Source organism: Miniopterus natalensis, chromosome 10 (assembly GCF_054644295.1).
Source record: "Miniopterus natalensis isolate mMinNat1 chromosome 10, mMinNat1.hap1, whole genome shotgun sequence".
In the NCBI taxonomy this organism is placed as follows: domain Eukaryota; kingdom Metazoa; phylum Chordata; class Mammalia; order Chiroptera; family Miniopteridae; genus Miniopterus; species Miniopterus natalensis.
This window is the reverse complement of record NC_142090.1, coordinates 57522011-57539151: the sequence shown is the minus strand read 5'-3', so window position 1 is coordinate 57539151 and position 17141 is coordinate 57522011. Positions and strand designations below refer to the sequence as shown.

General features: G+C 36.9%; 1 protein-coding gene across 1 annotated transcript in view; it reads right to left on the bottom strand.

The window, feature by feature from the left end:
- Window positions 1–6526: 6526 nt before the first annotated feature.
- Window positions 6527–17141, bottom strand: part of CFAP69 (cilia and flagella associated protein 69) — a 55784-nt gene continuing 45169 nt past the window's right edge. Inside the window, exons 17-23 of the mRNA XM_016218892.2 lie at window positions 14631–14823; window positions 12909–13046; window positions 12260–12336; window positions 10874–11071; window positions 9078–9164; window positions 7677–7781; window positions 6527–7132 (exon numbers count right to left, since the gene is read on the bottom strand). Of these exons, the coding sequence (XP_016074378.1) occupies window positions 6962–7132; window positions 7677–7781; window positions 9078–9164; window positions 10874–11071; window positions 12260–12336; window positions 12909–13046; window positions 14631–14823 (969 nt within the window). The 3' untranslated portion in view covers window positions 6527–6961. The remainder of the gene's footprint in view (window positions 7133–7676; window positions 7782–9077; window positions 9165–10873; window positions 11072–12259; window positions 12337–12908; window positions 13047–14630; window positions 14824–17141) is intronic.

Sequence of the window (17141 nt, the reverse complement as noted above, 5' to 3'; positions counted from 1 at the left end):
TTAACACTTTAATTATTCATATTTCATTTGTTGAAGAAATCGTTAAACTTCGGACACATATTTAGCCTTTTGAAATTAATTTTTTCAATGGAGTTGTTTAAAAGGAGGGAATCTTAAGAGTCATAATAAAAGAAATGTTCACAATTTCTCCTCTGTAACTTCACAGGACTGTATTTTACAAAATTTGTATTTTACATATAAGAAAGAACACAGAAAATGTCTCAAGCAAGATGATGCCAACCTGAACGTTTCACCCTGTCAGTATTTGTGAGGTCAAGTATTTCCTGTAGTATTTATCAAAATTATTTCTAATTCTTTAATATTGATGAAGGTTGCATTTTTGTTGACGTGTAATTGCTTTATGGCTATTGAATGATCATTTCCATCTTTTTAGGAAACTTAATAGTTTCTTACTTAGAAGGCATCTTTGTAAAGCATCTTTAAAGAAAACTCCACATAAAATGCAAATGCAACATATTTTTTAATGCAACAGTCAATGGAGTAAAACTGTAACCAATTTTATAAAGTATCTTATATGTAATATTGACTTTAAAATTGTGCCCAAACTAATGCCAGTATTGTCCTAAAAAGTAATATTTAACTTTGATGTAGAACACTGTGTGGCTTCTGATATGTGCATTTCATCACTGAGCCATCTTATATATTATTTTTCTATGCATCAAGGACTAAATTTTTTTCATTTTTGTTGTCTTCATTTTTAACAAGGAATAACAAACAGAAAAGCAGTAAGATGCATTATTTCAGTAAAGTGCAGTTTGATAGAATTTTTGTCTTTAGGTGCTAGTTCAGTTGTGTGGTTTTTTTATTTCCTATTTATATCTCACATCTTATTCCAAAAATGATATGAAGCTTTAAAGAAATATACCAAACAATAGGGTAACATGAAGTAGATGAGGAAATTGGGATGATGGGAAATGAACACAGGAAAGTAATAATATGCAGTTTTAGTTTAGATCAATACTTTAAAATCCATGTCATAAAAACCCCACACCTTTGATAAAGGGTAGCTGTAAATTTGGTCTGAATTTTCTACTTCTCTAAGTGAAGAGGAGGGAATCCAGCAGTTTCAAGATTCACAATACTGATAAGAGAAACCAAACAATATGTTTGGGAGAAGCCCAGCTTTTTCTAGGACTCAGACCCAGTGGAAATCTGTCCCACGGGGTTTCAGAATGGCTACCCTGGTGCACAGCGCTGTTTTCGAGTATCCTGACAAAGATTCCCTCGAATGCGGGTTGATGCCAGCACGCCCAAACACAAATAGAAGCAATATAATATTAAAAGTAGCAAAAATAATACCGAGCAAGTATGCAGCTGATGGTTTGACTGGATCCAAGAATAAACTTTGAATTAAGTGAGGGAAAACTGACATTCTTTGAGTCCCGGACCACTTGGGAATGCTGATAAAGCTATGGACCCTTTACTAGGTGTTGTATATACACACGTTCATTATTTTGTGTATAATTTTGGGGGGTGTGTGTGTGTTTGTGTGCCCATGAAGCCCAGATTAAGAATCACTAATATTAAAGAATGAATGGACTGCATATCTTTTACAAATATTATTTCATACAACTGAGTTTTATATAACAACTGGTTGCACAGAATAGGAGGTTATAAGTCTAATACATTCCTGGATTAAAAGCCTTTTATCTTGCCAATGAAAGGTGGATCCCTAAGCTCAGAAAAATCAACTGGTTGGAGGGTAGGACTTATGTCCTTTTATAAAAATGACCAGACAGATATTCAAGAAGATGCCTAATTCATTTCCTGAAGGTAGAGGCACAGGATCATGATTTTTCTTAGAAAACAGTTCTCTTTGACAACCCGTGGGCAAACAATTGAAACCAGAAGTTCAATGCCATGAAGCAAGACGACATAATTTTAGCCTAAAAAATTGTCCAACCAGTTGTCATCAATCATGTCATAAACATTTTGTTGCATCAAAGATAAACTTTTTAGTGTTAACCAGTGTAATTATTATCCTTCCAAAATAGGTTAATTACAAATGGTTTCCTAGTTCTCCTAACCAATTTTACATGCTACACTGGATTATTAAAAATATTAAAAATAACGACATTTGCCAAAGAGGGCATTCTGGTTTTAGAGCAGTTCATCTTACGCCTTGTAGATATCACATTCTATTAAAATTTCCCCCACTTTTTGCCCCAAATCATGACACTTGTCTATAGAAAAATTTATTTTTTCATCTTTTATTTGTAATTCATTTGCCAAAAATTCATTGAGCTTGCAGGTACACTGCTGAGCAATCCGGACACAATTCTTGACTCTCAGAGCTGTCACTGCAATAGGACAGAGGTGCAGTAGGAAATGTAACTAATTCAAAAGCAGTTGTATGACATCAAAATATAAGTTAAAAAAAGAGAAATGGTGGCCAAAATGGGGTTGAGTGGGGAAAAAGTACATATTATTTTGCTCTATTCAAAATCATTTGATTAGATCTGTCAAGAGATTATTCGCAATAAAACCAAACACACACAAAAAACCACTGACTGAATCAGGCGGTGATGTTACGGTGAATGCTCAGTTTCACAGCTTAGGGTTTTAACTGAGCTTATATTGTTTCACTTATAACCAGTTATTTTCCAGGGAGCGGAAGGCTGAGGAGGAAAATCAGCCAGCACAGCATCTAATACTGCTCCCCTAAATATTTCTTCACAAGTGATAAAATGGGCAATAATTTGAGTACTTATGCTTCAAGTTCCTCTGCTCTCCCTATAGCATTTGTCTGTTGTTTTTTTTTTACTTTAAACTTATTTTAAAATAGTTTTAGGTTTTCAGAGAAGTTGCAAGGATAGCGCAGGGTTCTCGTATACTTCTCGCCCATTTTCCCTGTTATCATCTCACATTAGCACGGCACATGTGTCATAACTAATGTACCAATACTGGGGCATTATGAACTAAGCTTCAGGTTTTATTTGGATTCCACTAGTTCTCCCCTCATGTCCTTCTTCTGTTCTCGGATCCCACCGAGGACCCCACAGTGACACTGAGTTGTCGTGTGTCCTTAGGCTCTAAGATGTTTTTGATAATCTTGACAATTTTGCTGAATGTCCCTCAGTTTGGGTTTGCCTGATGTTTTTCTCATGATTAGACTAGAGAGAGTTATAGTATTTTTGGATGAAAATCAGAAAGGTAAAGAGGTGTTCTCGACATTTTATATCAAGGGTGCGTGCTATCAGCATGACTTATTACTGATGCCGTTAACCTTGGCTAAAGTACTGTTTGACAGGTTTCTTTGCTGTAAAGTTACTTTCCCTTCTCTTTCTCCATGTATTCTTTGGAAGCAATTCACTAAGCATATCCCACACTCGGGGTGGCGAGTTGTGTTCTACCTCCTTTAGGAAATACTCTATACGAATGACCTGGAATTCTTTGTGTGGGAGACTTGTCTCTCCTCTCTTCCGTTTCTTTCATCATTTATTTATATAAATATGGACTTATGGATATTTATTTACAGTTTGGGTTATAATCCAATGCTACATTGTTCATCTTGTTGCTTAAATTATTCCAGCTTTAGCCGTGGGAGCTCCATAGGATGCTCCAGATGCATCTTGTATATTTCTGCCCTATCTCTAGAACCAGTCATTTCTCCAGGGGATGCTGGTTTCTTTTATTGGGTAATATTATTAGAAATCAAGGTCTGAGCACTGGGTCTACCTATAGAATTTTGACCTGATAGTACTAAGACAGTCTCTGGGTGTCAGGGGCTGCTTCTTTCTTTTTCAGGAAGCATCTCTGACATTTTCTTTGACTACAAACTAAATACAAGCAATCATTAAACACGAGTGCTAATGAAACTAATGTTAGCTTAGGCTGTGTGGGCAGGTGTGTAAAATGAGAGGGACCACTTTCACTATACTACCTTCCAGGGGCCTGGCTACCCCCGGAAATCTCGTTTGGCTCGGCTGCTCACAGTATAGACGAATAACAAATTGTAGCACTTCAGAAGGGGGCCGGCCAGATTCATTCACTCTGGAAGGATTAAGTAAGAATGATTAAAGAAACTGGATATTTTACCTTAAAGATGTAGGGTGAACACCTTAGTTTTGTCCTGTGACATGAAATGTACCTTGTGTTGCAGAGGCAGACTGGGAGCCATGTGAATGAGTTATTCACCTAATTACTCACTGGTTTTCCCCCACTATCGGCAACCACTGGCTAACAGGGTCTAACCATGGAATGAGCTCCCTCCCATGTAAAACTCTCATTACTGACGGGTGTTGAAGCCACTTTCACCTGTGCTCACTAAACTGCATTTTTATTCTCTTGACTTTCTTTCCATTTAGTTTGTTAGCAAAAGTTCCAGTTTGAGAGCTTGAAATCTTGTCTCAACTGACTCATGGAAGGAAACATACTGTCCGCCTTTCAGCCAGGCTGGCTAGGCAGTCAGTACCTCCCCGCGGGCTCGGGGCGCGGGGGAGCACAGGAGGTGAGGAGACAGACGTACAGAGTTAGTGACAGTCAGATAGACGTCCTGATTCACGCTCTCCCTGCGGGGTGGCTGGAGCTGTAATAGGCAAACTTGGGTACAGTCTCTCTACCAAGTGCAAGGGTCTGGATTAAGCAACATTACTACCCTCCACCCACCTACATTTACTCAGCTGTTAGATGGCTACTAGGTAAGCACCTGCCCTATTTTACCTTTCCTCTCCCCGACAGGTAAGGTCTACACGGCAGGGGAAAGGTTCACAGACATCACAGGTATTTTGACTGCAATCGGTCCAAATTAATCTGGAGCTATCAAGTTGCATTACAGACAAAAAGTGATATTCAACCAAGTGATTCTACTTCTACACATGCTTTATTAATGTAACAATATTCATGCCTCATCCTTTTAGAGGAAGTCTATCCCTGTTGTGAAGTAGATACATTTGAACTACTTTAACATGTCCGAGCTCAGCATTAGTGTATAGTCTTTTGTTGGCTGCATCTTCCCTCCGAGCGCAGGACTTGGCTGCGTTTGCAGAGCTCAAGGGAAAGGCTGCCAGGAGCTGCGGCCACCATCGCACCTATTCAATAATTTACTGAGCTACTGGTTACAATAATGAATGAGATATGGCTTCTACTTGTCCTTAGGGAGCTGAGAGGCTGAGGAAGCAGCTTGTAGCCTACAAAGTGGGGCAAAGATTCAGAGTTCTTAGCCACGGACCCTTCATCTGGACTCCGTATCTGAGATGTACCTGAGGTGTGCGGTGCTTTTTGCACGGGCATCTCACCCTTGCGCGCTTCCACCCACGGCCATGCTGTCTCAGTAACTCCCCTTTACATGGACTCTGTGCTTAGGGCTTCCTGTGAAGAGAAGAAATTATTCCTTCTAATGTCCTGCGGGTGGTGGTAACAGAAGTGATTCAGAAGACAAAGCTCACTAATAAGCTGTTGCATCTAATCTACTCCTGTGGGCCACAAGAATGGGCAGCTGGGCCAGGGAGAAAGACGGCCGGCCAGAGGCGAACTGGCAACTTGTTTAATCAGAACACTAACAACGGCTACGATTGCTCCCCTCACTGCAGATGTTAGTATACTCACAGGCGAGGGTAATGAGAAATTCCTGAAGGAAGCTGAGTTGGGGGAGGAAGAGGAGAGGAAGGAAGGAGGCAGTAGGAGATGGGCTGGTGGGGTGCTGAGCCCTCTCTTATCAGATAATGGAAGTGGATTCTACGTGTGTCTTCCCAGCTCTGCATCCGGGAGGATCATGCTGGAGGCTTGGAATCAGTCCTAGCGGAGAGCAAACTGGCAAACACTACAAATGAGGGCTTCCCCCCCGAAAAGCTGGCTGTACATTTACCAGTACACTGCTGAGTGTGCCATACGGGCCTAGAATCTAGGCAAATTCCAGTGTATCTTCCTATCTAAGAAAACAGGTTCTTTTCTCTCCCAGCCCTGGACATGAACTCAACTTCGTGGTTTCCTGGGTGGAGGAGGGGCTTGATGGGGATGGAGACAGGCTATGGAAACCTCCTAATGGCACACAGGGACACAGACACCACCCTACATCCCCAGCATTAACGCACCTACCTCCTATTCTTCGGCAAGATACCTCCACACCAAAGGAAGGAAAACACTTCCCCCACTCTCCCTTTCCCTTCCCCATTGAAGAAGAGAAGTAGCATAGAGTTTGCTTTGCATATTTATCTATTAAAAGACCATCTGTTTTTTTATTTTTATTGCTTACCTCATGACTAACATTTGCTTTTTATAACAGAGATAACTTATTTTACTTTGACCAATGTATTTGTTGCTAATGTTTTTGTGCCCGCTATTTATATATACTCATGATAACAATATCCTGAGTCCCTGCTCCACTCCATCCATATTCCTCGGGTGGGTGGGGTTGGCCTACGTCTGGCCCCGGGAGCAGGCAGTACTCAGATCTGGCCACAGTCACGGCGAACGGCTCGGGGATGGGCATGCAGCCAGTCGGGCCCAAGGTGCAGGGCCAGATGCAGAGCTTTGCGAGACAGGCCTGCACTCTCTCTACTGCCTGGAACCTGGGAACTTACCGAGGAGCTGCTAGGGAAGGACGAGATCCCGCCACAGAGTGTTAGTCCCTAGATCCAACAACGCCCAGAGTCTTAATTACTCCTAGGTTTGATAGCTACAGAACCTGTAAAAGTTTTTGTGTATTTTCTTTTTTTTGGCTTAAATCAGTTGGAATAGTTCATATGCAACCGGAAGAGTTTCCACTGATACAACATGTTTCACGATTTCAGCTGAAAGAATTAGTCATCTTATAAAGAAACTGATGACAACCTTTCTGATGCTATGTTGATATTTTCAATAAAAATCAATTACATGTGATTGCTTTTATTTTTTATAGTATTTTACCAAAACATTTATTCTAAAATATTTGCTTTACATTTGTATATATTTAACCAAAAAATTATAAGCAGGATTTATCTCAAAAAGTCTCTAGAGCATTTTATGTAGGAACACTCTCCTTTGGCTCATCCACAATTTTTACTGCTTTCACCCTTTGTAAGGCTCCTCCTCGAATAGGAAGCTTTTTCAGAGCAATATCTGTATCAGCCAGAGGTCCTCCCACCAATCGGGCAGGAGTGCTTTCCACTGCTACTACCCGACCAGAGGGCACCTAAAAAAGCAAAAGGTAAATATCTAAGAGTCCATTTACAAAATTTTTCAATAGGAGAAAAACTCATTCATCCTTCAGTTTACTTTGGAAAAGACACAAAACGTACATATAAGTAACTAGAGAGATCATGACATATTGGAGAGATGAGGGCTTTGGAGCCAGGCAAATGGGTTTAAATTCTACTTCTACTGCTTATCAGCTTTGCAAGCAGGGCCAAACTATGTTTAGACGATGACACCAGGAACGCCGAGATATGGCACGGATGTTTGTCAGGCAAAGGAGGCACTGAACATTTTCTGTCTAAGAAACAGAGAGATACAGTCTGACAGGTGTTTGCAGCCGTTTTTTGGGAATCCTGAGGGGCTGGGTCTAGTCTAAACCAGCACTGGGTGAGGGTGGAGGTACCCTGAAGACAAACATGCCTTAACTATATGAAATTTGAATAGCAAAAAGGAAAAATATAAGACAAACCCCATGGACATAACCCTCTGGGGACTAAATTCAATATCTACTAAAAAAAGTAATGGGGGGGAAAAAATCTTACCGTTGTGTTAAGGCCTTTAATATCTGTCTGGTGAAATATCGCATTTGGTGGTCGCTCACTGTATCTAGAGGATTCGATAGCTTTTTCCTGAAGTCTTTTCGCTTTCTAAAGATTTTTAAATTAGAAAGAAAATAATTTTGCTATTAAAGCATTAACTATGACACTTACAATGAAGTATACAAATTATATTTAATTGTGTCTGGCTTATCCTTTTTTGTTAGCACTGGAATCTGCTAATAATTTAGGCTAAGAAGATAGTTATTAGCAAGTTGTATCTTTTGTACATTGTAGAAGATACCTAAAAACATTACTGAGATTTCTAGAAGTCTTGGTCATATGCCAAGAAATAAAGCAGGTCCTACAGAAATCAGGTTCAATTTTTTTTGGGGGGGGGGTCAGGTTCAATATTTAGTGCACAATTAAATAAGTTACTGAATTTACATCAGGTGACCCATATTTTCAAAGTATTTTGCATAAATTAAATACTAATTTAGTACACTTAAATGTTTCAAGCATTTAGAATAATATAAATTATACAATTTGCTGTAGTTATATTCAAGTTCAAAATCTGAGGCACCAGAACAGGTGAAATTCGAGGTAACCAATGACCTGTTCGGAAGGGGCTGATTTTCATTAAATACTCCTTAAACGTACAGGTAGTTATGAGCATATTTTATAAGTAAAGTTGGGAAGAACTTTCAGCGAAAAGGGAAGACACGGTGCTTTGAATAAGTGTGCTCTTAGCTATGCTTTTCCTGTCTTACTGTGGTTATACTCTGTGGACTAACATAACATTTAACAACTGCATATCGAGAGCAAGAATTATGATGTTACGAAGCAATATTTTCAAAGTGTTGATGGAAAAGATAGATGACTGTAATGAGATTTCGAAAAATTAATGGTGCTTCTCTCATATTTCAAGCAAACAATTCGCATTAAAAAAGTTTTCGTTTCTAGCTTATAGCTGAAGCTGCTTCCAAACGGGTGTTTATCCCAAATCCCCATTTAAACTTTAATATAACATTTCTTTTGGTGGTCACGGAGGGGAAATGTCCTTGGGGGAGAGGATAATATGGACAATTAGTTTTTCTGCCCTTCACTCTGCTTCTTACAGATCAGTGACTAACGCGGCTCAGCATGGAAAGTAGAAGCTCATTCCTGGCTGACCATCAACTCCTTTTTGCAAGCCAGAAACACGCTCTTGCTTCCCACTGCTAAATCAAACAAAATTCAGAGTGGCATCTCTGTAACTGAAAATTCATAGTTTCAGTTATCAGCCTACACTGCATATGCATTCTACAGGAAGATCAACAGAAAAAAGGTGAATGGATAATTATTCCTGAAAATATCTGTCAGAGTTAGCTATTCGTTGTGGGTATCATAATAGTTCAAAAATCCTACCTTTAAAGTTTTAGCATTTGATGTTCTAGCCAAGAAGTTTTCCCATGACTTATTAGCCAGTTCTCTTTGCTTGTGTGTGGCTTGTATCTGAAATGAAGACGACAGTTAAGAGGTCCAGTTTCTGTGAAAGAGTACCAGAGGGTTTGAAAGCTCTGATTTTGAAGGAAGAACAAGTTTTTGCCAAGGTATATTTTAAGGCCGACTAGCAAAAGGACTAGAGTAATCATAAAGTTCAACAACTTAAAAAAACAAAAGTATTCAAATGGAGGGAAAAGTCCTTCCTTCATTGTGTCTAGGGTTTGAACTGCTTTCCATGAAATATAATACAAAACTGTTGTTATAAACACATAAAATATAAAAATGAAAACAATCATTCTCAGCAAGACTGATTGTTTTTCACAATTATCACTTGTGAAGATGGATAATAATACAGAACAAAATATATAAATGGCCCAACAACAAATTCACAGGAGAAAACAGATTCCTGCTGCCACTGATAACAGTTTAAGCAAGACTGTATTGGTAAAACCAGTTCTAATTCATGACTGCACAAGACAAGCAATTTTGTGAGGGTGCTGAGTTGGTTGTGGTGATGCAGGCTAGGGAGGTGACTACTCACAAACTGCAGCAGGCCACCCACTAAATATATAATCAGAGGACACATGCCCTTGGTTGGCGTAAAATATACTATTAAGTTTAAATCATGAACCTAAGAGTATTTAATTAAATAAGTGCTAAAAAAATAAGTAGGGTCAGAGCCATGACAGCAAATCAACAATAACTAGAATATCAAGAATAGCTAGTCTACAGACCAGACATTCTGTCACTCAACAGAACTACTGAAGCAGCAGGACTTCCAGTAGGGCTACCCCACCTAAGTGCAAATAAATGGGTTAAATGGCAGCATCCACACAATAAAAATTCTTAACAAACAAAACTTTCAAGCAAGGAGGTGTCTAACACAGAGCAGAATTCACAGGTGGACACAGAGCTCCACTAGGCTGAAGCTATAAACCTTTATAGTCTACGTGAAAGGAGCAGGCAATAGAAAACACTTTGGAAATCACCTTAGGGTGTTTTAAATATTTAGTTGCAGCCATAAAGGATCACCGAGCATAAGTGGGGGCGCTACATCATTCTTTCATTTCGTGGACAAGTCAACTTAAACAGCCACTTAACCTATTTGCTCAAAAGCTTCTGATGTGTTCCCTTCCCATCTGCATAAAGCTTTAGGAAAATGGCTTATATTTTTCTGACAGGCTTTTCTGATTAGCTGAAGTCAGAGACCTGTTTATCTCTGGACTTACGGAATGCTCATAGTGTTAGGCACTGAAATGAGGCTATGCCTATGGCTGGCATACCAGTAAGGGCTTCTCACAGAGTGAGGGGTGAGGGCCAACTTTCTTGGTCAGGTTATACCTATAGTCACAGAGATACACCATTTGTCAGAATTTGCTAAATGTATACATTCAAATAGCTAATAATTTTTGGAATTCTGTTTGACATTTCAAAAAAGGGAAGTCTCAGATGTCTTTACCTATTGAAATGTAGGCCTGTAGAAATCAAATTATAATGCCATAAACCAGCACTGAATATAGTAATTGAATATCTTAAGCTCAACTCCATGGTGTCTTTAAAAACTATACAAAGACAGTGAAACTAACAGAAGAGAAAACTACAAAATAACTTTAAGTGCTAGAACATTCGTAAGTAAGGTAAATACATCCCATGCAGAACTTCAACTAGTTTAAACAATGACATTATTATCTTGTGCCTCAGTGGTATCTGTAGCTTACTTTTGTGTACATTTTTTGTTCATTTTGCACATCTTGGCGTGCCTGGATTTCAAGCATCTCGCTTTGCAGGGAAGCGACCATCTTTCCAATATTTTCTGAAGCTGCTATAATAGCTTCCAAAATACTTTTATCTGTACTGACTGGGCTTAACTTTTCTGATTTTATTTCTTCACATATTTCATTCCATATTTCTCCAATCTGTTAAATAAAATTTAGGTTTAAAATAGTTAAATTAACTGAAAAAGAAAAGATACAATTCTAGGTAATACTTTATTTTGATTGTTCCAAAGTTAACACTTACTGCACCAGCTTCTCCTAACTTACTCCTTAGGAGTGAGTTAAGTGCGCTGGGAATGACTTGGAGCACCAGCTGCACTTGAGTATTCAGAAGTAATTCTCAAACATTTTTTAAGGATACAGTATTCATGGATGAGGCTCCACTAACCAGGTCTAGTTCATTGCCATCATCACTGTCCTCTGGTTTACAGTCACTCTTTTCACAGCTGCAGAAACTGCTGCTTTAGTCTCATCCCCCTAACTACTGATGTTTTCCTTCCTAAAGTTTTATAGAAGGATGAGTCAAGCTGAATTTATAGGAGAATGACCACGGGAATTCCTGGGACCCTAGAACCTAGCCACCCTGAGAAACAGAGCCCTGACCCTCACCTTCTTGCTAAAGCAGTAACTGAATCTCAAGCTCTTAACTCCACGGTTCTATCAAACTGAAAGCTCCATCGCATATTCTGGGTTGTCTGAAAATGAATGTGCTTGAGGATGTTAAAATTTAAAGAAAAATGTATATATCCAGGATAGAGATAAAATTCAGTCTTATTTTCATTTGAAAATAGAAGTTTATTCATTTACAACATTCAAATACACAGTATACTAATATTAGTAAAAGAAAATGTTTAGTTGAAAAGACTTCCCTGAAACTTTGAAAGTACTTATTTACCAAAAATATAACCAGCAAGGTAAGCAACCTAATATCCTTTAATTGACATGTGATCATATAAAACAATGATAAAGTAATGCTTTAATAAGTATTAATAATTTATTTTAATAAGCAATAATTCATTTAATTCTAGCTCCTAATGATCTGTAAAGAGAAGAAATTATATTTTACACATTCTGCTAGGCTTCTGAATAGCTCTATCTCAGCAACATTCAACTTCTTTTATAAACTAATAGTTGGATAAAATCTTATCCCATAGAAAATACACAATGAATTATTTTTTTGTATGTTTTTTGAATAGTATCAGATGCAAAATGGAAAAGAAAAATTGCACAGTTCAGGTGGCTGCTCACAGCTATGAACAGAACTTTTATTTCCCGATGGATTTTTTTTGCCATACTAGTTTTTAATAACAAGGTTCAGAAGGTACTCACTTTAAAATCAAGATATCTGTGTATGATGCAAAGGGTGACAAAATCTTCAGTAGATAGGCCAGGTAAATTTTCAAAATCTAAACAAAGTTCATAAAGAGAGAATTACTTTAACAGAGCAAGTGATCCCAATATACATATATCATAAAAAATTCAAACAGTTACTTTTGAATTCATCTCGATTTATGAAAAAGTTACTTCTGTGAGCTTCTGACTTCCTGCTGCCAGGTCATCCTTACCTAGGCATTAAACAGGACTAGTTTCTGTGCTCTGGTCAGACCATGATACTGTACTTTCATAACCTGACGAGTGAGGACTCTTTCCTTAATCAGAAGGAAGGACTTAAAAAAAAAACCTCAGGTGATTCAGAATTTTAGTGTTTAAGCCTAGTCATCTAAACTAACTGCCTTTAATCCTGGCTGCACACAGGAATTGCCTGGGGAAATTTTAAAAAGACTGATGTTTGGGTCCCACACACCCTGACTTAATTGATCAGGGTGTAGCCTGGATGTTGGGTTAACAACGGAACATGCATTTATCTGTATAAAGGGAGTTTGCTCACCATGCTTGAAAAATGGGCTCCAAAGCAAAATGAACATACATACTTAGCAAAACAGAGAGGCAACTGGGTATCTGATGAGTAGCTTCTTACCTAGTTTGCCCAACACAGCATAGATTTTTGCTCTAATGTTCTCCGCAACATCCATAACTGCAATAGTCGGGCAGTTAGCAGGCAGTGGCATGATTTTTTGCTCTTCTTGAAAACTAGTAAATAGAGGTTTCTTTGTATCTAATCATTAGATGTCATGAAAACATAGAAGGAACAGATAAAAACTGTAGTAAATTAATACTTAATTTTGAGATTTTAGTCCAGACATCATAAAATATATAAAAACATTATAACACAGAAAAATAATGCCTTGTACATGGTTACTCTTTTGAATGCATAAGTAATCTGTGATTTCTTCCCCATTCTGTGGCAAAACTTATAGCTTTCATTTTTGTTATTTATGTAAGATATGAAAATTTCACAAAATTAGTTTTAAAAAAGTGAAACTCTTGCCCTGCCTGGGTGGCTCAGTTGGTTGGAGCATTGTCCCATAAACCAAAAGGTTGCAGGTTCAATTCCTGGACAGGGCACGTACGTAGGATGTGTGTTCGATCCCCAGTAGGGGTGCATATGGGAGGCAGCCAATCAATGTTCTGCTCTCACATCCATGTTTCTCTCTCTTTCTTTCTCTCCCTAAAAGTCAACAAAAAGCCATATCCTCCGGAGAGGATTAAAAAAATATTAAAAAAAAAAAAAAGTGAAAGTCTTATGTAACTTTTCTAATTTTGAAATCCGGATTTTGAACAATGTCAATTTAACAATGATGCAATCTCCTTTGCTTTTGGTTTCTATATATTATGCTATATATAAAAAACTATTTTATAACGCTATAGATCAAAACTCAGAAATAATAAAATCATATTGAAGATAGAAATCATCAGAAGTTAAAGGAGAAGTATTTTCATTTAAAAATAACTAATACTAACAGTTTAGATGAAACCATAATAAGAATATTGAGAGGTCGGGAAAATACAATGTAGCACTGCATAATAGATTAATGAACTATAAATTCTGATACTGTAAACTTCATTAACTTAGAATCTAGTAATTAAAATTTATGAAACACTTGATTATTTAGAAAAGTTTCTTCATATAAAAAGTAAATTATATAAATATGAAGCAATAAAAATGTACAAAATATTATACAAATTGTTTTCAAGGACACTATTTACATCCCAAATTTCACTGGCATATAAAATATTACTGAAATATCTATTTGTAAAAGCAGGTAACCCAAAGAAACTTCTTTACGAAGTACTGCTAATTTTTCCAAGTTAAAGTATATAATCAAATACCATTTCCTGAAAATTTCTATAGAAATATGAATCTGCTACTACTTAGTTTTCTTCCAGTTATTCAGAATTTATGATGGCAAGATGTGCAAACCCCTGTGAAGAGAACTTTAAAGAACAGGGTAAAAATTGTCATAATTTCCTAATATCTTACTTTTTATTTTTTAAAAATTAAATGTATTGGGGTAACATTATATGTTTATAACATTAAATAAGTTATTAATAACATTATATGTTACAAGTGTACAATTCTATGATACATCATGTGTATACTGCATTGTGTGCTCACCACCGAAGTCCAGTCTCCTTTTGTCATCCTACATTGCACCCCCTTTCCCTTCTTCCCCCTCCCCCCTCCCCTCTGGTAACCACCATACTGCTATGTGTCTATTACTTTCCTAATCTTTTAAAGATCTCTTTTAAACAAAATATGCATCTAATGGCTTGTACTAACAATAATAAGTACACTCACCAATAATCATCCCATGTTTATCACGTTTCACTCCTAGTTCCTTTTCTTCCTGTCTCCACAATTTAATTAAAAGACTAGCAGCCGTTTGGTCTTTCTTTCCTCGCCAAGCATTGACATGAGCCGCAGTTTTGGGGTTATCACAAAACTCAACCATTATTGCAAGTATTAGACTGCAGAATTTTTTTTGGTTCAGCTTTTGCAAGGAAACAGAAAAGAAAAAAGTTGCAATAAATATTAAGCACTATTACCTTAAAATAGGAGAAACATTTGTATTAATAAGTTTCTTCTAAATCATTGCCTTATAAAATTGAAACTCTACTTAAGTGTGATTTGGGCTAATCTCCTGTTAAAACAGATGTCCATTATAATAAATAAATTTTCAAACATTAGGAATTAAAAAGAGTAAAAAGAAAAAGATTCAATATAATTCGGATGTAGTTACAAACATACATCATGACCTAAAATGAAATAGATTTGGTTGACTAGGGAAAAGGGAGAGTGCAAAAGTAAGTAAAGATGTTCATTTTAGGTGGAGCAAGGTCAACACTGCTGTATATAAATCACTGAAATAGGATCTTTCCAATTTACATGCTTTAAGGCGTGTAAGGACTCATAGTAGCTATAACCTCATTGTTACTAAGAGAAGAACTGATGGTAATTGCAAGTGGTAGTCACATATGAAAATAATTCAAAATGAGGTGTAATTTTGTATTTTGAAAGTCAGCATCCATAATAAAAGAGTACTTAAGAACTTAAGAAAAATTATCAAGTGTATTTCTTTTGTTTTGTTAGAACTAGTTTTCAGTAAACAATATTTAGGTAGAGAGAAGTGATCCATAGCAATGGCCTCTACACAGTGATGGTTTCTGTGTGAAATGTTTTTTATTTATAAACTCTTATAGTATACTGCTAGTAGAATAGCAAAGGAAGCATGTAACTGGTTGTTTAAATTATAAACATTATCAGTTTCCTCTTTTATTAAATGAAGGATAATAACATTTACTTGCTTTAGAGAGTTATTATGATAAGTCATAATAACTATGAGACTGCCTGTTACACAGTAAGCTCTCAATAATATTTAACCACTATTAGCAATTATTATTATTGCACACTGAATAAATATTTTAGCAGGTTATATTAAGCAGAATTCTCAATAAAATGAGTTTTTTACTTCTATACTTCACTTTTAGGAGACGGATTGAGGTTAATATAAAAATGTCATTAAAGAATGTAATTGTAATTTGTAATTTAACTTGACTGGTTCAAACTACATTAAATACAACCTAATAATTATATTCATAAAAATAGAAAACACTTGCATAGCAAAAATATGTGTCAGAAACTATTCTAACTAATGTTAGATAGAATAACATTGTGTAGCCCGGCCAGTGTAGCTCAGTAGTTGAGTGTCGACCTATGAACCAGGAGATCACCATTTGATTCCTGGTCAGGCTACATGCCTGGGCTGTAGGCTCAATTACCAGTCGGGGGCGTGCAGGAGGCAGCCCATCAATGACTCTCTCATCACTGATGTTTCTCTCTCTCTCTCCCTCTCCCTTCCTCTCTCTGAAATCAATAAAAACATTTTTTTATAAAATAACATTGTGTGTATATATATGAACAAAAGTGACCCATGCATACACGTATCACCCATAATCCTCCCAACAGTGTATGAGGTAGATACTGTTGTCATCTCTGTTTTGAAGAAGCTGATATCAGAGATGTTAAATAACTTGTCCAAGTTGTACAGCTAACAAGTACAGGATGCCAGCCTATGGTCACAATGACTGTGCTACATGACTTGTCCTACCAGTCTCTGTACCTGTCCATCAAAGAAACTCTAACAGCAAAGCAGAGTGAACACAAGTGAGAAATGTCTTTGAAATCTTCTATATAATCTTAAATATTAATATAAAATTTAAGTATTTAATATATGGACACACGTTTAGTATAATCCCTCACTTCCAAATCTTTAGGAAAAAACAAGATTCCAGGAAGATGAGCCAAATAAACTTTGTGACTTTGAGAATCCCGACACATCGCCACACATCTCTGGGCTGCTTGTACTGTATGCAGAGAAACATGGGAGCCGAACATCACTTAGGACATTAGCGGAGCAACACATACAGTCTTCTGTATATATTCAATCTTCTGAACTTAACAAGGGTTTCTGATTATGACTCATTCCTGTTTATCAAGGTGGGTTATTTATTATAATTCTTATTAACTTATTTTTGTTTGTAATGTTTTATATCTAATGAGTTTGCTCTCTTATCTCTAGTATCAACTAATTTTCTCTTTTAAATGTAATTTATTTATTTATCTTTTTTCCTAGTTGAGTTTTTAAAAAATGTTTTTCAATTACAGTTTATATTCACCGCATTTTCTTTCAGAGAGATGAAAGGACACAAATAACTTTAGTACCTTTACTAAATCAAAGAAGGTTTGTTATTCTGTTAATAAAATCAAGAATGGTGGCAATCAACAGTGACATAGCTAGAACTCTGTAAG